This window comes from Phyllostomus discolor, chromosome 15 (assembly GCF_004126475.2).
Source record: "Phyllostomus discolor isolate MPI-MPIP mPhyDis1 chromosome 15, mPhyDis1.pri.v3, whole genome shotgun sequence".
In the NCBI taxonomy this organism is placed as follows: Eukaryota; Metazoa; Chordata; class Mammalia; order Chiroptera; family Phyllostomidae; genus Phyllostomus; species Phyllostomus discolor.
The window spans coordinates 6,647,793-6,672,322 of NC_040917.2; the positions used below are offsets into that span (position 1 = coordinate 6,647,793).

The 24,530-nt window shown below is 55.7% G+C and overlaps 1 protein-coding gene across 1 annotated transcript in view; it reads right to left on the minus strand.

Moving 5' to 3' along the window:
* The window catches only part of SLC35F3 (solute carrier family 35 member F3), a 73,758-nt gene that overhangs the window by 2,866 nt on the left and 46,362 nt on the right, over positions 1–24,530 (minus strand). Inside the window, exons 3-6 of the mRNA XM_028531304.2 lie at positions 13,073–13,292; positions 4,929–5,054; positions 2,122–2,314; positions 1,255–1,344 (exon numbers count right to left, since the gene is read on the minus strand). Of these exons, the coding sequence (XP_028387105.1) occupies positions 1,255–1,344; positions 2,122–2,314; positions 4,929–5,054; positions 13,073–13,292 (629 nt within the window). The remainder of the gene's footprint in view (positions 1–1,254; positions 1,345–2,121; positions 2,315–4,928; positions 5,055–13,072; positions 13,293–24,530) is intronic.

The window sequence follows — 24,530 nt, forward strand, 5'->3', positions numbered from 1 at the left end:
GTCCTTGCTGCCTTGGTAAGCCTGGTCAGGTGCAGGTGAGTGAGGGGACACCTGGCTGGGGGGTGTGGTTGCAGTGGGCTCGGGTCTGAGAGCTCCTGCAGCCTGCCTTCTCAGGCTGAGCACACAGTGAGAAGACACAGGGAGGGAGGGGGGCGGGTTCTTCTTCAGAAGTCTGAGGCTCCTGCACACACGGACATGGACCAGCCAGGCCACTTTGTACCAGCTTCCCCGGGGGTCAAGGGTGTTCTGCCCGTGGGAGTGCTGCCTCCTAGACTATTTAGTGTGGTTCTCATAGCAGCCAGGTGATCAGGGAGGCTCAGAGAGGTGATGAGTGGGGACCACTGGCCTCCCGAGGTGGTGCCGGTCCCGATGCCCAGCCAGGCTGCCCTGGGGCACGGCCGGAGGGCCGGCAGCACCAGGCGAGGTGCACACAGACATGCGATGCAGAAGGGGGAGAGACTGGATCTCAGGAGGAGGCTTTGAAACCGGGAACTGCTCTGCCTGTGCCTGCAGGGTGTTAGCAGCACAGGCAACAGGCGGGTCGGGGGCTGCCACTCCCTGGGAGACTGACCTCTAACGGTCTGGAGGGGGGAGCAGTTCACAAACCCCTCCCTGGCCAGGCACACTCCATACAGGGCGGTCAGGGGGAGGCCGGGGGTTTCGGGGAAGAAAATCCTAAGTCCGTGTCAGCGGGCGTAAGCCCGGAGAAGGGAGGAGGTGAGTGCACAGTGATGGCTGGTCTCCTGGGGAGCTGCCAGCTGGGTGCGTGACGAGGGCCCATGGGAAGCAGAGGCCCCGGCCCACTGTGGAGGGGTCTCCCTCTCTCTTCCGGGGGGCGGGGAGTGAGGCTCACACTCTTCAGTTCACACACACGTCTCTGCGCCACACCCGTTGCACCCCGAGAGGACGGTCTCCCCTAGCAAGTCACCGGCACACATTAACATGTCTCCTGCCACACACTTTCCTACATGTACTATGAACATTAAGGATGCTCGTTGCCGATCCCCACACTGGTCAGCACTGAGATGGCTTAGACCTTCTGTGTCTCGTGTGGTCAGTGAAAAGCAGCCCACTGGGGAGAACATGCTGCAGACGTAGCAAACGTCACCGTGTCACAGAAGGGCTGTCTGTCTGTGCACAAGGGGGGCCTGCAGTGCACACCAGACACAGCAGAGCTTCGTGTGAGCATGTGTGCATGTGTGTGCGTGTGTGCCTATGACAAGCAGGTACAGAATGCCGGATAGAGAGACTCACCTGCATTCACAGGTACACTGAGGACGATTCCGAGAGACATCAGAGTGGGGTACGTGACAGCAATCCCAAAGTTTAACACGACATTGAACGCTGAGGCAGAGAGTAAGAAACAGGTGTTACTGGTGACCGGCCCTGGCCTCGGCTCGTCCGTGGTCTGTCTGACCCCAGCTTCCCCATCCCCTGCCCTTGGCTTTGACTCGGTGAACTCGGGTTCCTGTGAGAGCTCTGGGACTTAGACACTAAGGACAAACGCCCTGATTACTCAGCCCTCCTCTCCCCTGAGCTCTGAAGAAGGGACGAGGGGTCTGGAGGAGGTAACGCGTGAGGAGGAGCCAGCCAGACCCTGGGCTGGCCGGGTGAGCAGGAGCTCTGCAGCCGCGCTTTCAGACAGTAACGAAGATGCATCTCCCGGCGGCATGTCCACCTGGCACCAGCCGCCTATGGGGTCATGACGAGGATGACAATAACGAGGGTAACTGATAGTATTTATTGAATGCAGCCAGCGTGAACAGCTCTGGAGCTGACGTTCTATCCTGACGTTCAGCAGCTCAGCAGGCGTGACTGGCTGGCTGCTCCCCCGCCCGAGGGGCGTGTATGGGCAGCACCGGGGGCTGGGAGGCCTGCTGGGGGAGACTGTTCACTGCCCAGAACCGTGGTGAGCACAGGCCGCACGGCAGCCACTGTGGTTCCAGAAAGAGGACCCAGGATCATCATCACCAGGGCTTACCTTTGTGAAATGATGACCTTGAAAAGCACTGGGTGGCAGAGGGCAGGGGGTAAGGATAGCAGGCCTCTGAGCCACACCCCGCCCCCGTCCCCTGGGGCCAGGGAGTCCCAGGGGAGTCCCGGCGGCCGCGTGCCACTTACTTAACAGCAGGACTGCGAACCCGCAGAGGTTTCCCCAGGGAATGTCAGTGAAAGGGCTCCAGTACTCCACCTTGGTGAAGTAGAGGATGACGGGGACACAGGTGACGAAGAGGAGGTTAAACACACCCAGGACAGACAAGAATAAGGCGGCCTCCCCGAACTTGGCACTGCCCAGGAGGAGCTTGAACAGGACCTGCGGAGGAAGCAGAGGCGGAGGGCTGAAGGCTGCCGCGGCCACCACCTGGCCACAGGTGAGGCAGCCAGCGCCTGCGCTGGGCCGCGGGGCATGTGCTCAGCCCCTGACAAGTAAACCCTGCCTACCAGGCCCTCGGAAATGGGCAGGGGTCTGACTGTGCTCGCTGAGCCCGTACTACTCTCCGGCCCCCTCAGGAATCAGGGGTTCCCACTTGTCGGCATCGTACTCATGACACTGTACCCCAGCTTCAGAGTGTCTGAAGAGGAGGCAGCCACACCCATGAGAGTATCGGCCATGATGACACAGTCCTCTCCGGACCCTACACTTGACCTCTGACTTCCTACAGCACAGTCCGAACACCGCTGCCCCCAGAGAAAGGGCTCCACTGCAGGGGGTATTTTCTGTGAGTGGAAGGTGGAGAGACGGCCCGTCACTCACAGCTCGTGGCTCCGCCCCTCCCCTCCCAGACACGGCGTAAGTCTCAGTGGCAGGCGCCTGTGCATTTGCCGCACGCAGAAGACCAGAAGGAGAGGGACAGCTGTGACTGGAGTGGCCGGAAGCTGACCCTTGTCCAGCCCTGTGTTGAGTGAGCTGGGGGTCTAGTCTGAGTCTCTGCAGTTCCGTCCCTCCTTCTTTCCCTGCTTCTTCCCTTTTCAGCCTTTTCACGTCTCCCGGGTATTTGTGGGTCTCCGTGCAGGAAGCACGGGCAGGGAGTCACTGGGTTCAGCCCTCCACCTCCAGGTCCCTCTGGATGAGGACCACAGAGGAGAGGGAAGTGTCAGAGAGTTGAGGTCCGCCCTGCCTGGTCTCAGGAAACTGTAACCGCCTATAGCTAAGGCTGAGCAAGAGGCCTCCGAACCAGGAGACACTAAGGAGACAAAACTTATTTCCCTGGCATGAATGCTGCCTATTCTGTGCCGGCCCCCAATGCTTGATCAGTTAGCCAATGACGGGTAAGATTTCCCACGGGGGGGGGGGGCGATCGCCTAAGACAGGCATGATCATGAGGAGGCCTCAGGGAAGGACTCAGGGGGCTGTGGAAATGAAGGGGTGATCGACATCGACTCCTGCCCCCTCGGCTTTGTCAAAGCCTGAGTCCTTGAGAAATCCAAGCCTCCCAGCTGACTTTGTCTCCTCTGCCCAACTCAGGCCTGTGGAAATAATAGGGGTTGTGCAGTCCGGACCAGAGTCGGAGGAACCCCGGGGTAATCAGGCCTGGGACATAGAATATGCAAGATCTTGTGAGATCTACTTGCTGGAGGATGCTCTTTAATTAGAATATGAAAGCATGGGCAGGAAATGAAACTAGCCTTTTAGGTCCTGTAGTCTTTTTAAATGATAAAGCTCCAAAATCTCAGCCCAGAATCCCAGCAGGAGATCTGCCACTCCCTTTCAAAGCTAACTGCTTGTTTTATCTTCCCTGCTGGACTATAATTCACAAACTGTATCTGTATTCTTAATAAAAGCCTGCTTGGGCGGGAGAACTGGGCACTCTCCACTAGAGAGAGTAGCCATTTCATACCTATTTCTCCACAGGACTCGGTTGTCTGTGTGTATGTTTTTCTCGTGTTTCGGTGAGCATCTGCAGCAGAGATGGATACTGCTGGTCAGTATCCGTCACATCAGAGCATCTGTGTTCACTGCAGGCTGCGTTCCCTACGCTCCCATCTCCCATCAGCATGTGCCAAGTCAGTGAGGCCGAGCGAGGCCTCCTAACACAATTGGACGGTGGCTTTGAGGTCTCCGAATGGCACTAGACTTGCACATGTGTTTCAGAGAGGGAAGCCACACATGTGCCTCTTTCTGTGGGCAGGAAGCGTAGGGAGCTCATGAAGGTAACACCATAGGCTGTGTTTCTCACAGCTAGAAAAAATGCCTTTTACTGTAACTTTCTAGAATACTTAATTTTCTCTGGATCCCTAGAGGGCCAATAAGTCTCAAAGCTAAGGCTTCATTTCTCATTGAGTCCTCAAGGCCAGGTTCCCCACCTGGAGAGCGGACAGAATTTGCATTCTCCTGGAAGGGGGGGAGCCAGGGGAGCAGGGGAGAAATGGTGGTGGGGGATGGGAGGGGGCATAGTCAGGGTGCGGGCAGAAAAACTCACTTCCTCTAGACCTGCAGTTACAACGTGCTTTCCTAAGGCTTCTGACGCTCTGTCAAAATGTTTTATAACCCCGGGGTGTGGCGCTGTGCAAACACTGCTGGAGACGCATGTGGACCCGTTCTGGGGACTGGCAGCTGCCAGAGCCACGTGAAGGATCATTTAAACGACAAAGCTGCACCAGATACTGAAAGCTTCGAGTCCCATCTGGTGGGGAATGACCTTCCCGAACACTGAGCCGCCATTCGGAGTCCCTGACCCTTCCCCAGTCCTCGCCGAAACACAACCTCACTAACTCACTCGGAAGATGCACGGGCAACACCCGTGTCATCCCAAAGGCTGAAAGGTTTGGCCCGGGTGGGCAGCAGCTGTGAGCACGGCGGAGGCGGAGTCGCAGCCCAGCGAGCAGGGCCCAGCAAGCAGGGCCCTGGGTGCCCCTAGGGGCTGGGCCGGCCACCGCCGCACCTGCGACCTTGCCGCAGAATCTCCCGGAGCCGCGCCGCGCCTTACCTTGTAGAGGGCGGACGTGGACGCGGAGCCCACCACCAGCGCTATGCCGATGACGGAGTGGCTGTGGAAGCCGTCCGCGTAGGTCATCATCACGATGCCAGCGATGGCGAGGATGGCGGCCACGATCTGGGCGGGAGGAAGCAGATGTTGGTCAGGGCGGTGGCGGGGAACCGGATGGGCCACCTGAGTGCCCTTGAAGTCGGACTGTCGGGGGACTTCAGTGACTGAGGGGACAGGGCACCTGCTTTTCTATCCTCCTTGGGGAACAGCAAGCAAAGGCTGCCCCACCCCCGCCCTGTCTACACGTTTGTTCCCGCTACAACGGGGACAAAGTCTGGCCCAGCCGAAGACCCAGAAAGAGTTGGCAGCAAGGAGGGCGCCGCGATTAGCATCACATGGTGGCCGGGCGCCCTGATTCTGGGAAACTCGAGAAGGAGGTGGCCGTCATCCCAGAGACAGTTATTTGGTCACGACAGGGCCTGGCGGACGGAACCTGGACGGCACCCAGCCATTGCCCCCTGAGACCTTGCTTTTCTGTATTCCCCATCTCGACAGCCAGGACGCAGTGAGGCCGCACGTGTGGGTCCCAGTTCCCTTGCCAGCAGTAGGGTCTTCTGTCAGGCACGTGCCACCTGCCTGTCCGGGCCACAGACTGCGTCCCAACCCTGGAGGTGCCATTTCTTTTCTTAGCGGCAGCAGGTGCCTCCCCCGTGGCTCCCCTCAGCTGGACTTGCCATACAGACCTCTCAGGTCGAATGGGGGCACCAGCGAGAGCCTCACTGCCGAGTGCAGAGTGAAGTCGTGGGTGTGCACAGCAGATAAAGCCTTTGGCACCTCCCCAAGGAAAGATGTGGTAGCTTCAGACGCAACCCAAGTTCTAATCTGAGGGGTCACGGGGCTCCACCAGTGTCACTGGTGGGTGGGGACAGTGGGCAGAGCAGACAGGTGCGTACTCATTTCCACTCCTGGATTTATGGAACACTGTGTCCCTCCACGGATCATTCGAACTGGGCCTCGGTCATCGCTAACCACCACAAACAGCTGACATTGGCCTCGGGGTCCTGGGACCTGTGTCCTGTGCCTTTTCTCCTTTACCTTCCAAATAGGTAGACACTTTCATTTTATTTTACAGACATGAAAACAGGTTCAGAGAGGTTAAGGACCTGGCCCAAAGTCACAGAGCGGGTGTGCAGCAGAGCAGGGGGACAAGTGTCAGGCCTGCCCGAGGGCAGAGTCAGCGTTTATCTATCTACACAGGAAAGTGGGAATCCCGGGGGAAGCCAGTGCCCACTGTCCTCTGAGATTTGAGCTGAAGTTTCCTTCTTGATTTAAAGGTCAAATTCTTAGGTTAGTGCAGGTAGTACAGGCGCGTCTCACACAGTGCCCGGGTTACACACTCATGCTAGCGTGCCCCTCCAGCCGCATTCTCACGTAATGACGTAAGAATGACGTAACCGCTAGCGTGTCCCTCCTACCGCATTCTCACGAATGACGTAGGAATGACGTAACCGCCCGTAACTCGGAGGCTCCCGAGAGAGGCGTCACCCTCCCCTAGAGACGCGCCCTCGCCTGTCTGCCGTTCTTTCTGGCTGAGCAGTTCCATCCTCCTGCTTCACACGTGGCGTGTGTTTCATGCTCAAACTCCACGTGCACTGGGCACCACTCCTCAGTAAGAGAAAGAAGCAGCAGGTCAATAGCAGCTTCCCCCCAAGAACAAGAAAGGGCAAGTGAGGAAGCGGGCGGTGGAGGGCCAGTGGGGGCGGTGCTGCTGCCGAAGACCAGGTCGTGCAGAGGTGCAGCTCGCGGCCATTCAACCTGGCTCCGAGTCAGGGGGTCAGGGGTCCACAGAGACAAAAGGAACCGGAACAAGGAGGGAGACAGGGAGGGAAGGAAGGTGCTGAATGTCGGATGACTTGGTGCATCTCTGAAGGGACCCGAGCCTTTCCAGCTCAGGGCCGAGGGTGGGGGAACTCTTTCCTGGAGTCTTAGGAGGGAGAATCCCAGCCTCTTCCTCTCTCTCCTCTGTTGGCTAATGAACAGCTGAAAGCTTTGCCTGAGCCACGCTGTGCCGAAGAGCTGGGGGAAGGGGCAGAAATACAGAGGGCAGTGGCCACCGGCTTTCTGGTCCACACGTGGGGAGCCCCATCCCCGTGAGTTCATCTTGCCAGGTGGCACTGGGAGACGGTGGCCCCCTCACCTGTGCCTCGGGGAGGGGTCCCAGCAAAGCCACAGGGTCGACCACTCGGGCTGTGGGGCACCCACCCTCTGGGCATCAGCCTGCCATTCCTTGAAAGGCTACTAGTCTACCCTTAAAAAGCAAGTGCGCATTGTACATTTTGCACTGCAGCATGTCCGGGTTCGTGCCCTGAAGTGGACTCTCCAGGAAGGACAATCACGCTGAACCTGTGGTCCCATGTGGCCCTCGCCTTTCTTCTACAGCGGGACGACCCCAAGTCTGAGGAAGAAATAAAGGGAACTGAAATTCCCCAATTCCCCTGCTTCTCCTCCTCACACGTTCCTGTGCCTCCCAGTGCACCCCCTCCCACCCCCTTGCATCCCACTGAACTGTCCTCCAACAAGGACGTGGGGATCCAGATGGATGGGACCAAGAGGGGTGAGAGCCGCCACCCCTGCGTCAGCTGGGGAAATGTTAGCTGGAGAAGAGGAAGCAGCACAGGCGCGGGAGACCCCAAGCCAGCAGGCGGCCTCACCTGGTGTGGGGCTCCACCTCATTGCCTGCTCAGCCCTGGGCTGGGACCCAGCGCCCCAGCCACTCACTGGCACACCCATCCTCACGGCCGCGCTTCTCTTCGGAGGTCAGGCTCTGGGGGAAGGGAAGCCAGGTCTGAGCCTGAGCATCTGGGAGGGAGTGAGGAGGGCGGGGCAGCTCTTAGCAAAGTCAAAGTGGGGGCACCTCCCCAACTGGCCCCCACTCTTGCTGACTGTGTGCCGGCCTACACAGACGTTTCAGATCTGGGCAGCTTTGGAAAATGAAACAGGGAAAGAACAGGCTAATGTTCAAATGTACTTCTTCCAGCACTTTCCCTTCCAACTCTTGGACAGTTTTTGTTTTTAATTAGTTTATTGATTATGCTCTCACAGTTGTCCCAATTGTTCCTCCTTTGCTCCCCGCCCACCCCAATTCCCTCTAGCAATCCCCACCTTTGTTCATGTCCATGGGCAGCGCATGTAAGTTCTTCGGCTTCTCCATTTCCTATTCTATTCTTAACCTCCCCGTTTATTTTGTACCTACTGATTTGTACTTAACCCCTGCACCTTTTCCCCATCCTTTCCTTTACCCTCCCTGCTGATAACCTTCCAAATGATCTCCGAGTCCATGATTCTGTTTCTGTTTTGGTTGTTTGCTTAGTTTGTTTTTTTAGATTGAATTGTTGATAGTTGTGAATTTGTTGCCGTTTTAGTGTTCATAGTTTTGATCTTTTTCTTAAATAAATCCCTTTAACAGTTCATGTAATAATGACTTAGTGATGATGAACTCCCTTAACTTGACCTTATCTGGGAAGCACTTTATCTGCCCTTCCATTCTAAATGAAAGTTTTGCTGGATAGAGCAATCTTGGATGTAGGTCCTTGCCTTTCATGACTTCAGATACTTCTTTCCAGCCCCTTCTTGCCTGCAAGGTTTCTTTTGGGAAATCAGCTGAGAGTCTTATGGGAACTCCTTTGTAGATAACTGTCTCCTTTTCTCTTGCTGCTTTTAAGATTTTCTCTTTATCTTTAGCCTTTTGCATTTTAATTATGATGTGTCCTGGTGGGGTCCTCTTTGGGTCCAACTTGTTTGGAAATCTCTGTGTTTCCTGGACTTCTATGTCTATTTCCTTCACCAAATTAGGAAAGTTTTCTTCATTTTTTTCAAATAAATTTTCAATTTTCACTCTTCTCCTTCTCCTTCTGGCATCCCTGATTCCGATGCCGGTGCGTCTGATGATGTCCCAGAGGCTCCTTATACTATCCTTGTCTTTTGAATTCTTTTTTGTTCTTGCTCTTCTGGTCGAATGCTTATTTCTTCCTTACGTTCTAAGTTGCTGATGTGAATCTTTACTTCCTCGCCTCTGCTGATGGTTCCCTGTAGATTTTTCTTGATTTCACTTAGTGTAGCCTTCATTTCTTCCTTTATGTTGTCGTTGTACTCAGTGAGATATTTCAGCATCCTGATCACCAGCGTTTTGAACTCTGTATCTGATAGGTTGGTTATCTCTATTTCGTTTAGTTCTTTTTCGGGGTTTGTTTTGTTCTTGCAGTTGGGCCATATTTCTTTGTCTCCTCAACTGGTTAGCCTCGCTGCGTGTGTTTCTGTGTATTAGGTAGAGCTGCTTTGACACCCTGTAAAGTGTGTGGGGTGGAGCCTCAGGTAACTGCCAGGGCGGGGCAACCCACTTCACCGATTTGTGGCTCTGTGTGTGTGTGCGGGAGCGGGGGGGAGCTCAGAGAGGGGACAGTGCCCTGCCTGGCTTCTGTAGGTTTGCCTGGCACTTGCCCCATTTCCAGTCACTTCACCCACCTCCCATATGTGACTGGCACCCTTCTAGCTATTGCCCTGGGGGTGAGTCCCAGAGTGGGTGGGTTTGCGTATGTTCTGAGTCCATGTGGTCCCTTTAAGCTGAGCTTCTTGAAAATCTGGTAGTTTCTTCCACCACCCCACCCCCAACTGGTTTTTACAGCCAGAACCTATGGGGATTTCTCTTCCTGGCACCGGAACCCTGGGCTGTGCGGTCTGGCCGGGGGCTGGGATTGCTTACTCCTAAGGTGTCCCTCCCGATTTGCACCCACACGCGAACGTGGGATGGCCCGTTCTGCCACTGCCACCACCTCCCCGCACCACACCGTGTCTCCACGCCTCTCCATCTGTCTCCGTGACTCTGCTCCTCCTGCCCATCTGGGTGAGTGCGGCTTCTTTAAATCGTCGGTTGGCAGCCTTCCACACAGCCTGGTTTTCTGATGGTTCTGGGTGTTATGTGTTTTGGGATCAAGTTGTAATTTTTTCTGTGGTGTGTGAGGAAGCGAAATGTATCTCTCTATACCTCTATCTTGACCAGAAGTCTCCTGGACTGTTCTCATGGGCTCAAAGCATATTAGCATTTGGGGGGACTCTGGAAGTCCTCTAGTGTATCCCTCTTACACTGGAGACTAGAAAAGGGGCTGGGCTGTGGCCCCCCAGGACTCCCCCAGCACCACCCCCCCAGGTCCAGTGTCCTCCTGTGCTGTACTTGGGTGGCCTCCCTGACAGAAGGGAGTCAGGGTCAGAGGCTGGAGTCACCATTCTGGGGGGCCCCTGACTGAGATCAACGTGGTCGTGGAGAAAGTCCAGGATCCCCATGTGGATGACCTCAGCTGGTCTCCTCGCTCCTTCATCAGACCCCTGGTTTGACAGCCCAAGCTGATCTGGGTGGTTGGGAGCAGCGACTGAACAGCCAGGAGATCCCATCTTCAGTTCCCCCTGAGATGCGGGCTGGGCTGGGCTGGGCCAGCCACCTCTCTCTTCATCCAGATGCTGACCACAGCTGGGTGGGCTTCGGCTTTCAAAGGGGCCGTATATCACACCCCAGAGTCCTAACTGCTCCACCCCATGGTTGCTTTCCCTACACAAAACTGCCTCCTTCAAGGTCACTGCCAACCCAAGAACTGGCTGACGCACCTAACCTCGCTAATTGAGACACAGATAACATGTTTTCTGGGCCAGGCGCGCATCATCTCATTCTCACAGCTGCTCTGGAAGATGAGCACTAATGCTCTATTTTGAAATGAGGTCACTAAGGCTCAGAGACGGTAAGTAACTTGCCCCAGGTCCAACAGCCCGTGAGTGTGGAATCGCCCAGACTTGCCTCTGGACCGGAGCCTGGCTGTTGTGCCAGAATCCCTGAGTCTGAAGAGCCAGGAAGTGTGAAAAGCACACGTAAGCTCACAGTCACAGGATGACACGGGCCAGCTCAGGCTCCTTGGAAAGCCATCTCTGTGGCCATGAGTAGCCGGGCTCGCCCCGCATTAGAAGACACATTTGCTTCTTTCTGTTCTGCCCGTGTGGCCTGGGCCTGTTCGTGCTTTCCAGGAACCGCAGCCCCTGTGATCTGAATAACTGTCTTACTGACCCGCATCCTCTTTGCCACCTGCTCCGCCAACCTTATGCCCTGCCTCTTCCTGCCTGGGTGCCCGAGCCTGTACGCTCAGCCCTCCAGGACGGGGACAGTGTCAGCTCCCTCCAGGCCACGGAGATGACTCAGTGGAAGGTGCCAGCTGACCCAGTGTCTGAGAGAAGTCTAAGGGAACCCACGCACCAGGTAGACATTGTCTTGGGCGAACATCTCCACCTGCCTCATTGAGGGGAACCTGTCAGTCACTCTGGCCAGCCGCTGGTGTCTCACAGACTTGCTCGCTTTCTGAATTCCTGAAGACGAGAGGAGGGAAAGCCACCACGGTTAGAGTGGGCCGCTCTCAGGAGACAGGCCACACCCTTCTAAGAGGCGTGATGATTGTTAGAGACCCAAGTCACATCACCCACGCCGGCTCCTCAGACCCTTGCTCTGGCCTGGCCTGCTGCCCAGGCTTCCACCCTGCACGTCCATCAGTATTCAGCGGCCAGCACAGGCCCAGCTGACCCAGCGGCCAGGATAGCTAGACCATATCAATGCAGACACAGGGGAAGCCCCTTAGATACATCTGGCAACAAAGGAGAGATCCGATGGGCCAGGCTGCCCTCTGCGCATCCAGGAGGGTCTCAAGTATCTTCGCACCTCCTTCTCTTAACCCCAGAACACTTATGGCTTCTTGTGCTTGCATGCAGAAGGAACCTTACAGCCTCTCTTCCGAGGAACAGGGTCTCATTTGCAATTTGCTTTACACGTCAGAATCACGCTAAAAGCTCCATGCATTCCCTTGGCTCTATGCAGCAAAATCAAGTCACAAAGCGCGAGAGTTGGTGGCAGCGGGCCCCGGGACACCCCATCTGCGGTGTCCAGCCGGGAAGGCTGTCTGAGTTATTGCTGGGACGACCCAGCAGCAGCATTCTTCGGGGAGATGTATCAGATCCTTTATCTGCCGAAAGCCTTTTTTTTGGGTGGCAGCACAGTGAGTTTTTAATTCCAAAATTAACACTACGCCTTAAAACAAAATCCCCCCCACTGCAAGCTAAAAATACTGCCCAGCGGTTGACTCACGTCCCCGCTGTTGTTTGAGTGGGTAAGTGGGCGGGAATCCACCATCAGGGTGATGTCATAATTCCCAGGACAGGAGGGAAGGACACAACACAGCCTGGTGGGGGTCCCTTGCTAGGAATCAGCACTGTTTGATCTAAGAAAACTGCCGTGCAAAGGGCTCTTTGCTTTGTGCGCAGCCTGCCTGGGCTCAGGGGAAGGAAGGAGCCACTAACTACGAGAGAACTAGCCTTGGCCCAATCCTCTTTTTGTCCTTGTTTGTGGCAAAGTGGGGACAGGGCAATAGCAGCTCCTGGCCACGAGAGGGAGACAAACAGAAGCCACCAGGATTCAGTCAAGACTAAATGTCACCTTGTCCTTTTATTGAGGGCAAGACCCCTTATATTTCCGCTGATCTTTGATCTGCATTTACCATATTTCATGCAACGGTGATAAGATTGGACTACCCTGAATTTGATTCGATTTCAAAGGAATTGACTAAGTCTCAGCAGTACCAACAAAAGGTAACTCAAGGGATATCATTTCACTCCCCCTTGTTCTGTCCTTCCACAGCGGGATTTAGCACGAGTGTGTCGCATCCACCCTGTCTCTGAGCAGATGGTCCAGACCGAGGGCCTGCCGAGGCCGCACGTGTGTGGCCTGTGGAGGTGTTGGCAGAGAGCGAGGGCTAAGCACACAGGGCGGGGGGCACACCCCCACCCCAGGCTGGGTCCCCGCCTGGCTCGCACTTTAGGGAATGCTTGTTGAGATGCTTGAAATGAAAGGTGCTTTAATGAATGCTCGTCTAGAATGGTTTGCAAGCAAGAGGGCCCGCGAGGCTGGCAAGGCGCCCTCTGCCGGGCTCCTGCGCTGCTGCCAGTTGGAGGGAGGGTGGTCAGCAGCCTAGGCTCATGGTCACGCACATGAAGCTGAGCAAGCCGGTGGACGGGTCTGGCGGGCACGAGTGAGGGAAGGAGACAGATAGTAAGGAACTTACCCTCACGCCCATGAACCTGTCCCTGAGAACGATCCACGAGAGCAAGAACACAAAAGCCTTGTTGCAGCAGAAGAGCACGGAGACGTCCGTAGTGTTTATTTTCGTTATTGCATACAAGTACAGGTAGTTTGTGAGTGTCCAGAGCACCCCAAAGGGGGCTGCCTTGGTAAAAAACACCTTCAAAGTCAAGCCATTGTCTCCAAAAAATCGACAGCATTCCCTAAAACAGGAAAGAAGGCAGTGTTACTACACGCGTACATGTTCCTACACCCAGTCTTTTTTTTAAAGCAAATACGGGGTGGAGCGGGATCTTTTCATTTATCATCATTATTGATCAATAGCTCGCAATCCAAGCTCTTCACCCGACTGCGTTAGTCCATTGGCGGACACACCACACGAGGGTCTGATGTCGTGACTCGCGAGTTCAGTTCGCAGCTGACACTTCCAGACGGGAGGGGATGCTGGGACTGTCTGACCCGAAGGAGGGCCAGTTCCACTGGGACTGGCTGAGGAGTCCTGTCACTCACTTAGAAAGAGAAGGACGCCACTAGTCACTAGGGGTTTTTTAAGGGGAAGGCAGATACTCAAAGAGAACTCATCAGAACGTATTTTCTAAGAGTTTGCCCCACGCCGGAACCACCTGTGCGACCAGGCAGGGGCGGCCCTCCCTGGGACCACCTCACTCGGTTTGGCTGCGGCACTGCGCCACGTCCGCATTTTCTCCACGAGGCTGTTTGCGGAGTTCGCTGCGCCACCGTGTGCGGGTTCCCGTGTTCGCGCCGTCTAGGAGCCTAACAGGTGGAAAGGGGGTCCGAGCGTTGGCAGCATGAGGGTGAGCAGAGGAAGCCAGTGAAGAGGAGAATTTCTCGATGCCATCCTACGCGCTAGGGGCAGGGCCACTGATATTCGGAAGAGCACTTACGAAAAACCAAGCCAAAGCTCCACACGCGGAAGGAGAGAACAGAGGAGGCTGCCGGCAGAGAGGTGGAGAGAGCCCTGAGAGGGGCCTGCCCCCCCCTCCCCCCCACGCACCTCTGCCGCCCTGACTGTCGTCGGGGAGTGAAGACCGCATGTCTGCGGCCGGACCAGCGGGGCCTGGAGATGGAGGAGCAGGGACACACCTCTCCTCCGGCCCCCAGCCCCTCCAGCCATCCCTGCCCCTCCAACTGCCACCCCCCCTCAAACAGCCCGTCCCCCACAGCCGTCGGACCTCTCCAGCCGTCACCATCCAGTCTCACGGGCTGGGGCCAGCACAGCGGAGGTGCCAGAGAGGACAGGGGTCGGTGAAAGGGGAGACATAGTAACTAGACACCAAATAGGCCGGAGTGGGGAGTAGCTGCTGTCTAATAGTAAAGTGCAACAGTAAGGGAGGAGAATTTTAAAAACAGAAGAGACCTGGCGTGATTTTCAATGTAATCAAAAGAGGATCCCCGTTGAGATAGGGGCCTTTGTTGATCCTTACCCTCCTTATCCACAGGAGAAACTAAAATCGTCACCACCTTTCACTGGACTCAGCGCGACGTTGCTTCTAAATGAACCAGCACTGGGTAAAACACTGGAATCGCTGATTTACCTTGAAATCAGTGGAACACTAAATCGATCCCACGTTAGCTTTATGTAAGTGAAGCTCTCAGCCGGCCCGCAGGCCGGTGCTTCCGTCTGCCACGTGAGTTTCCGCTGTGTTTTCTATGGGGTCTTCTCAAGCGCCTGTTCACAGAACAGTCCCTTCCCCAGGGTCAGGGACCGGGGCGGCTGCCTTCGTGCTGTGACTGCAGTGGCTGCAGAGGGATGCCAGTCCCTGAGTGGGACCCACAGGGAACACGGGCGCTCTTTCTTGCCATTAATGTCAACATACTTCAGCCAAGAGGTTCCCCTTCTTAGGGGAATGCACTGCAGGTAGGGTGGCCAAGTTCCCTCTGACCCGCTCTCACAAAAAGGATCCCCGTCATGATAGAGCCCCTCTGACATCGATTGGAGGGTCTGTGTTCGATCCCCCCCGAAGTGAGCTGGTTGCAGAAGTGGTGGGAAAGGTGGCAGGGCTCAGCCAGCACTCGGGAGTGAGGGCCAGAATTGCTGACTGGAAGGGGGGAGGGCAGTGGGGACCATCTTGCAGATGGGCAGGCAGGGTTCCCCGGCCCCATGGAGCTCTGCTGGCCCCTCGAGGTCTCAGGACCGGGGGTCATAGCTCGGTTGAGTGGATCTTAGTTCCAGTGAGACCCAGGTGACTGGACCCTGGGCGAGAGAACCTTGTGCTGTTTTAGGGCCAAAGACTGTCCTAACCCATGTCAGCTGGAGAGGAAGCCGGGACAGCAGGAGGCGGGGCTCCCCACCGCGAGGGACCAGTCCCAGGAGACGTCCTGGGGGGCGTCCACTGGAAAGTTGGGGTCAGGAAGCACAGAGAAAGCACCGACCAGTTTTGGAGGCGGTGAGATATTAGAAGGAAAGAGCCATCACTAACACAGATCAAGGTAAGTGAGACACAAGAGGCAAATGTTGTCGGCTGGACAGAGCCAGGCTGTCCCCAAAGGGAGACAGAGTCAGGGAGCACCGTTTGCAACCAGGTAATAATAAGACCACCACCACCCAAGAACCGGGACAGCATCCTGTTGGGGGGAAAGAATCAGGCGAGGGATGGTGGGGGCATAAGTCAGGGGCGTCCACCCTTAAGAAACGCAGAGGGAAACATTCAATTCGGGCAAGTCGGTAGAAGTGCCAGGTGAACTGTCCACAGACCTGGGCATAGCTAAGAGTGAGCTGCAGTGGCTGCTTTTTAATAATAATTTTCTAACTGTTATTTTGCTTTTCCAATGCACAGGTATTAAGTTGCTAAAAATAAAAAAATATTTAAAAACATGTAAGGGAGTGGCCCAGTGTCTGTGGCTGGTGCAGAAACCCAGGCTTCTGAGGCAGCTTAGGGAGCACAGGTTGAAACCCAGAAGGAGAAGCCCCACGAGGCGCGGGTATGGACGCTGGGGCCCAGCCCCACTGAGCGCCGCCGCTCTCTCCGGTTCAGACCGGGCGGGGCCAGACCCGCTGCCTGTGCTCCCTCCGCAGCGACGCTCCCGAGATGCCATCTCTCTTTAGGATCCTTTCCGTCACGCTTTACACCTGTCAGAGCTTGCTAACCACGAAACATCCCCGAAAGCAAAGCAGGCACCTCGTCAGCCCCTTCCCTTCCCTCCTCTCTCCCAGAGCCAAACTGTTTCAGAAGTCTCTCTTGCACCCTCGGACCCCCGGACCACCCCTCCATTCAGCGCGGGCTCAGGGGCTACCCCCGCCCCTCACCCAAACCCCTGGAATGCTTGCTTGTGACCTTGAGTTGCCAAACACCATAGACCCTTCCCGGCGTTCACCTTACTCTTGGGAGCCTCTGACTGTGGGTCGTTCCTCCCTGAAACACCCCCTCGGCCTCCAGCTCCACACCCCCCGCCGGCTCCCTCCTGTTTCTTCCCAAACCACCGCAGTTGGATGCTATGTTACTCTCGGTTTTTCCTATTCTAATAAAAAGAGGACAAATACAGTCAAGCTTATAGTTTTGCAAAACTTTCAGAATTTTTCCTAAAGAACTGTATTCATAATAGAACGTGAGGGGGGTACAGACCACCCAAGGGCAGCTTAGGGAGCCTGCCGTGACTCCCAAGAAGAGGGCGCGTCTGTGCAGTTAACTGTGTCATACAGGACACGGGCGCCAGCCCCTGGTGTGTGCTTGGATGCTCATTTTACACATGCGGGGCCGACCCCCAGCTTCCGCACAGAGCACGGGATCTTCTTGGGAGGTGGGCAGTGGGGGGGCGGCCTGGGAGCACGGCAGACTGGTGCAGCCCCTGCCAGCGTGGTCTCCACCCTGAGGACCGGTGAGCGGACTGCAGGCAGCTGTGCGGGTGCTAACTCCAGCGTTAGCAAGAAGGTTGGCCTCTGGGAACATGAGTGTTTCTCAAACTGGGGAGTCCGAGATTAGGGAACAAAACCTTTCCGACAGCCCAAATTCATGGTGGCATCCAGCATTCACATCCTGGGTTTATTTATTTATTTATTTATTTATTTGTATTTACTTAGAGCTTTGAGTGGGGCATACGTAGCACAGACCAGTTACCAGAGCTACGAGTTAGGCTTTTATTTTGCACATATTCAGACATCTTTGGGAAAGTTTCCTGCGGAAAGGTTTTCTCGTGGGAGCTGCTGCTGCGTGTAAGGGAGCGAGGCCGCGCCTGCACGGACCGGGCGGTCAGCGCTGCACACCTCCCCCCCGGGGCGGCCCAGGCTGAGCCGCAGCCTGTGCCCTGTGTTCCAGAATCGAGTTGTAAAGACTTGCCTAAAAATAAATAACAAAGGTGAACTTTTATAGCACAATTAGAAAAGATGAGTCATTTTATTAGCTCGATTCCTACATTGTAGGTCTTCTAGGCAACCGGTAGAGTTGTTGTTGCCAGCAGGGACTCTAGCCATTGTTCATGTGTCCGGTTGAAATTGCGTCTCTCTGCCTGTCTGTCCACCTAGTTACAGGCCAGTTCTGAAGACACGTGCCGGAGACATTCAGAGGCAGAGAAACATAGTTCCGCTCCGATGTGTGTGGCGAGGTCCCTTCCAGAAAGGGACCCGAGAGAAGGGGCCATTCTCAGCATGCGGATACTCCGGTTCCCGGAGGCTTTCCCTGGGAGGACCCGGCCTTCACTGTGTCTCGGCGAGGGAACGTTCAAGAAGCAGATTGCCTGCATGTCCCACTAGCGAGGAGTTTCCCAGCCTCCCGCGCAGGACTCTGTTCTTCCTCTGGGGCCCAGCCATTCTGCACGCACACTCAGGCAGCAGACGGTCTGAAAAGTACAGAGCGTGCCCACTCCCCACGCCAGGTCCTGCCCACAGGGCTGCTGGCTAACCTGCTCGTCCCAGCGAAGCAATGCTGGGTTTCACACCTCAGGGTGGTGCTGGGCAGGGCGGGTCGAAGCAGCAAAAGCAGGATGGCCAGCAGCTTCCATTTACTGGTGGAGACTGAACAGCCAGCTGAAGCAGTTTGGCCGCCCTGAAAGGGCGGGCCTTCAGAATTTCTGTGCATTTCCTCCGCATCCGAAAGAGCCCCCCAGTACAGAAACCATTCTGCCTGTTCTAGAGAGTTTGTGCAAACTCTGCCATGTGGAATAAAGCTGCTCCCAAGGATCTCTGCTTGTGAGAGCCACCCTACCCAGTGAGACTGGCCTCGAGGTTTTCTGCGGTGGGGACACCAAGGGACCTTCAGTGGCAGGATGGCATTTCTCTCCTGTGCAGAGAGGGGACACACAGGCTCTGATGAGGGTCCTTAGTGCAGACGTGGAATCGGCGGCTCCGGAAGTGCCGACCTTCAACGAAGCACACGCCTCGGAGCAGAGGGCCAGCACTGAGCACGGTTCGCCGAGTCCTGGAGAGAGCAGCTGCCGGGCTCCACGTCCGAGTTGTGCCTTTTCACCGATTCCACTTCGGCAATGGCTCGTGCAGAGTTCCACTGCGCTGGCAGGTGTGGAACCAGGGCCCCAGGCTCACAGCACAGGGCCCAATGGCATGTTTAGCGCATTCCTGTGTACCTTTCCCGGCCACTGAAGGGCAGCTGCAGCCCAGACTTCACAAGGATGCTGGGGTGACATGGGGTCGGAGGGTGCCCGCAGAGACCCAGAGCTGACCCTGCCACTGTCACAGACATGGCACTGGTCCACTGGCCGGTCCCACTTTTTTCCCAGTGGGTGGTCCTTTGGGGCTTTGGAGCACAGAAAGGAGCACGGCTAGCTGACCACGAGAAATGCCTTTCTAGTAACTGTTCCCCCAGAGAAGGACCCAGGGCTCCCACGTGGGCCCACTTGTTCTCCCAACACTGCCTTCCAGGGATCAGTGAGCAAGGAGCACTGGTAGAAAGTCCCTATCCTGAAGTCTGGTCGAGTTCCTTTTTTTTTTTTAAGATTTTATTTATTTATTTTTAGAGAGGGAAGGGAGGGAGAAAAAGAGAGAGAGAAACATCAATGTGCGGTTGCTGGGGGCCATGGCCTGCAACCCAGGCATGTGCCCTGGCTGGGAATCGAACCTGGGATGCCTGGTTCGCAGCCTGAGCTCAATCCACTGAGCTACACCAGCCAGGGCCCTGGTTGAGTTTCTTAAAGGCCTTGGGAGAGCAGCCCTCCCTTCTTAGCCCCGCCCAAGCTCTGCAGGGAGTACCGCAGCATACAATCAGCTGTTCCATCAGCTGTCTCCCAAGTCCGTCCCCCGACACCCAGGGTGAGGATGAGGTGGTTATGTTATGTTATGGGGATTCCCAAAGGCCGTTAGCAGCATGTTCATCTTTCTGTCACTCCTATTGACATCGTGTGCTGTCCCAGGTCTTACTCAGGGGACACGACCCATATCTTGTCCTAAGGAGCTGCCTGCTAAACCTGGCTCCTGCCGGGGACCCAGAGAGGACCACAGGGCGCAGAGAGGGGGCTCTGCCTCCTTAGGAAGTGAGGCATTTCTCTGCTCTGGACCGAACTTGGCTCTGCCCAGTGCCATGCTCCCCCAGGCTTCAGAAGTTCAGAGTCAGCCCTGCCTTGCCGTCCCCTTCACAGAGCTACCAGGTGCTGACCTTCTCCGGGGCTTCCTCCTTGATCTTCAGCCACCGCTCCCACAGCATCCTGCACACCTGCCCGTTCTAGCCCATGCCCAGCCCCTCGCATCTCCACAGAGTTCCGTAAATGCTGTTTGCATCACTATTTCTTCCCATGCACCACCGACCTCTTCCAGGAGAGATGAGCTGAGGAGCGTAGATGCACAATCCACAGGCTCAGACCATGATGTGGTGATGGCCAGAGGGGAGGGGGGACTGGGTGCAGGTGAGCAAAGGGCAGGCTGGGGGAGCAGGGAACTTCTGCACGAGTGTCAATAATTAAATTACAGTTAAAAATAAGAAAGAGAAGGAGCCTGTGTCTGAGTCCCCTTTGCACCCACCAGGACCTAGGACAGCACCCAACTGTAAGGGGTGAGTGAGCAAAACTCAGCTCTTGGTATCTAGGCCTATTTTGCCAACATCAGTGCATTTAAATTGCTAGAGAGTTTAGCACGTGGCCATCGTGTAAAACTGGCCCACCTGTGCTGGCAGGGACGATGGAGACCCAGTTTCCTGATGTCAGATGTCGCTCAGGCACAGAGGTGACAAGCTCTGAGTCCTGCTGGGGCAGAGGTACTGGTAGCAGGGCTCAGTCTGGAACTAGGGGCTCTGACTCAGCCCCCCATGCCCCATGTTTATTTTAGTGGGATCTGAACAGTAGCGGTCATGCCAGGGGCATCCTCCCTGTGGAGAGAGTGGCTGCCGCCATGCCTGCAGCCAGGACACGGGGTGGGGGGAGGGGTATCGCCACGGAGCCCTCCCTGTGGTTCTCGGGCCAGGGGCCCCAGGGGCCTGCCTGCACGCAGCTGGGAGTCAGGGGCTCAGCCTCCCTGGGTTTTGCAGGAATGCGTTTAGGGTATATTTCCTGCCACTGATTCTGCAGATGTGTGGGCAATGCTCTAGGCTATTTTCAGGAGCTGTGTCAAAACTATTTAAAACCACAGGCACATATTTATCAACAAATTCCTGCTTTCCAAAACAGGCTTCCTTCAAACCAGTGAGACGGAAGGATTTGTGCGAGTCGGCAGCAGAAGAACGGGCCGTGTTTTCCCGATCTCCAACCCGCGGTAAAACGGATGACACAAACTCAATGTGGGCTGCAAACTCAGGGCTGTCACTAAGGAGACCACGTCCGAGGACGGTGAGATGGAATTCTGCTGTATCTCAAGGACAGAAGTGCTCACAGATCGGGTCGATCCCACAACGTGCTGCTTCGGATCGAACGGGCTGGAAAGCCTTCCAAGGTCGGTGCCAGGAGCCTGTGCTGCGGGTGCGAGCTCACCGACCTTGAAGGCAGTTTGTGTGTCTGCCTGTCTCGCTCTCCCTCCCGCCCCACGCCCACCGCCAGAACGGCCTCCTCCCACACGAAGAGCACAGACTACTTCAGAGTGGGAGGGATTTCTGTGGCACACGCCCGGGGCCCCTTTTTAAAATAAGTTAGACTTGGACCTCAGCGCCTTTCCGCACCCACGCTGCCTGGGCCTGCACTGTGGACTGCAGACACGTGATGGGCTGTCCACCCTTGAAGGCATCGCGGTGACTCCCGGAGATTCAAGGGTTCAAAAATGGCCACAAGGTGTCCTTGCTTTGGGGTGTTTCCGTAGCTCAGACAGAACTCCAGGGCGCACCTGGGTTCCTGCTCTGGCTTCCTTCCGCCCTAGACTCAGACCTGCCCCCATGGAGCTGCTGCCTCTTGTCCCCAGGGGTCCTCTCTACCTCTGGGGCCCCCCATGGGCCTCCCTATTTCCCACCCCACCGCACTTCCTGTCTGAGTTCCCTTCCGTTCGCCCGGAGCCTGAAACGCTCTGATTCAACCAGCTCTGGTTGAGAACGCTGGTCTCCGTGTTCCAGGAAAGTGGAGGTTTTTGACGTGAAGTGACGCCCGTCTGCCCAGGGTGGCAGGGGTCTCTAGAGGCAGGATTTTGCTCGTGTGCCCTTTCGGGAGCCCGATGACAGGCCTTGGGAGTCCTAAATCTGAAGAGTGGTTGGCTGCACGTCTCCAGACCTCCGTTTTCCATCTGTGCAGGGCAAGACCAGTTCAGATGACCCCTAGGTTCCTTTCACAGCAACACTCTCTCTATGAGTATGTGATTCCCAGCCTAGTAGCCTCAAAGTCTCAGGCTGGAAGTCACCCCTGGGGCACAGGCCAGGCTGGGACAGGCAGCCTGCTTGACCCTTTCACAGGGGCCTCCCGGGCAGCAATGTCCCTTCACTCGGAGCCCATTAACCCAGGTCCCGTGTGGGCCCCACAGAGGGAATTCGCAACCCTTTGCCCCTCGAGCGGGGCTCTGGGAATGCCACACACTTGTGGCCGGCATCTAACGTCCACTCCAGCCTCTCAGAAGGTTCCACCAAGTATCTCAATCGTTTCCATTGGCAGCAGTTCAGGAAGCAGATGATGGGGAGCCCAAGTCTTCCCTGACCACGTCCTCTGTGCCCAGAACCCAGACAACCCTGGTCCGCAGTGGCCACAGCTCAGAAACCAGATGGTGCCCCTGCTATCCTCGGCCAGACTGGGAAGGGACCAACTGTCCCAGCCACCGCTGAGCGTGCCCTGGCTGTACAAGTGATGAGTGGCTGCTACACAGTAGTTGGGGCAGCAGGCAGGCACGGAGCGACGCCGGCAGGGACGTGGTCCTTGAGGCCGCACAAGTTTCTGCTTGCCTCACAGTGAGGCGCATGCGCACAAGCCACGGGACCTGCAGCCACGCCCAGACCAGTGCCGTCTGAGGTTCTCGGGGGCTGAGCCAGCCGGGCCCCCTGCTCTCTTGCCCATCCCCCCCACCCCCATGTTCCTGTCACTCTCGGCCCGCCTCCAGCCTGGTGCTCCTGTCCTGTCCTCCACCTGCTCCTGATACTTCCTGGCTTTTGCTTCAGAGTGCATGTAAGAAGTACCAGGGTCATCTGCCATCGTTTGCCTCTTGGATGCCTGCAGACCCTGCCTGTGGCAAGCACAAATCATGGCGGCTTCTCGCCACTCTCGAAGATCCCTCTGCTGGCCAGCTCTGGCCTCCTCCCCACTCTGTTATTTTGGGGAACTGCTCCTATTCCTAATGCACCCAATACTCCCACCCCCAAGCTCTGACCGAGGTCCATATGATGTCGTCCAGGGACCAGTGGCAGACGCAGCAGTGCCTGGAACTGGTTGGACACAGACACTCTCAGCCTGCACCTGAGACCTCCTTTCTCTGCAGGTTAGAATCTGCAGGTTAACAGGCCCCTCTGGTGACCCGGGTGCATGCTAGCATTTGAGAAGCGCTCCTCTAGCCACCTGCACAGAGTGGCAGATGCCGCCTGTGCCTTTCTGGCCGGTAATTTGTGCAGGTGTTGGGGGGAGGATCGGGCAGGCGGCCAAGCTGGGTTCCAGTCCCTCACCCCCAACAGCCATAGTGATCAGCCCTTGGCTTTTTCAAATTTCCGGTGGAGAGGAGTCTATTCTTTAGTGGCAAATCCAAAGTTTAAGGTCAGATCCACTGGCGGCCTATCCCGACCCCAGTGCAATCCGCAGTGAGAGAGAGTGAAGCTGGGACTGGGCAGAGCTGACAGAGACCAGGAAGAGAGCAGGGAGCAGGAGGGGCAGGGGCAAGGTCCCGCCTACCAGCTTTGAGTCCCTGGTTCTAGCCCCCTAGGTTCTTCATTGCTGTGGCTCATTGCAACCAGATGCCAAGCTCCCCTATCCAGTCTGGGAGCCCCGACAGCGTTCTTCTAGGAAAACCCACTTTTTTGCTTAAACTCATTTGGTTTTATTCATTTTTAACTTAAAGGGTCCCGACAGGTACCCTCAAAATCAGAGGCTGGGGCCTTGGTTGTGCATGTAGGGAAGCTGAGCACGGTCCTTATCATGTCCCCTGGCGAGAATGACCCCACCCTTGACCTTGGGCTGCAGGACACGGGGCAGTGAAGGTATGGCCTCCATTGCAGACTCTCCTGCACGTGTACGTGGGGTCAGCCCCATGGGCCAGCCAAAGTGCACTAACCATATTCCTCAGTCTGGATATTTCGACCCTTGATGTGACTTTTCCTAGGGGTGTGCTGCACTCTTTAATCTGAAGTCATGTCTTACACCATTTCTGGAAGTTTTTTCTGACCATTATTCTTTTTAAAAATTGCTTCTCCCACCCTAGCTGGTGTAGCTCAGTGGATTGAGCGCGGGCCTGCGAACCAAAGGATTGCGGTTCGATTCCCAGTCAGGGCACATGCCTGGGTTGCAGGCCAGTTCCCAGCAGGGAACGCACGAGAGGCAACCATACATTGATATACATTGATATTTCTCTCCCTCTCTCCTTCCCTTCCCCTCTAAACATAAATAAAATCTTTTTTTTTAAATGCTTCTTCCCATTCTCTATTTTTGGAGCTCCTATTAGAGGAACGTTATTGCTTTTTATTTCTTAGCATTCCATGGTCTCTTCCCCCCACCCCTTTGTATTTTCTACCTCTTCATGTTTCTGTGTGTTATTCTGGACGATTTCCTCAGAATCATCTTCTGAATCACTGATTCTCTTTCCAGCCACCTTCGGTTTATTGTAGAACACATCAATTTCTAGAATGTTTACATGGTTAGCTTTTAATTTGGGCCCCACATACAATGCCCTCTTCTCCTTTTTCCTTGAACATTTTAAACAGATTTTTAATAAACTCCTTTTGGTTTGTTCAGTGGTTTCCAGGGTGTGAATTCCACTGTTTGTTGTGGTTTGCTAACTTCCTCTTTCATAGTATTTTTTTCACTTCATGATTTATAAATTTTGATGTGGGGCTCACTTCAACTGGGAGTTATTTGTGAAAATACCATATATACTGTATTATGGAGCTATCCTCATGCTTTTTATGGATCCTAGTACAGATCTCCCCAGACCTGGGCGG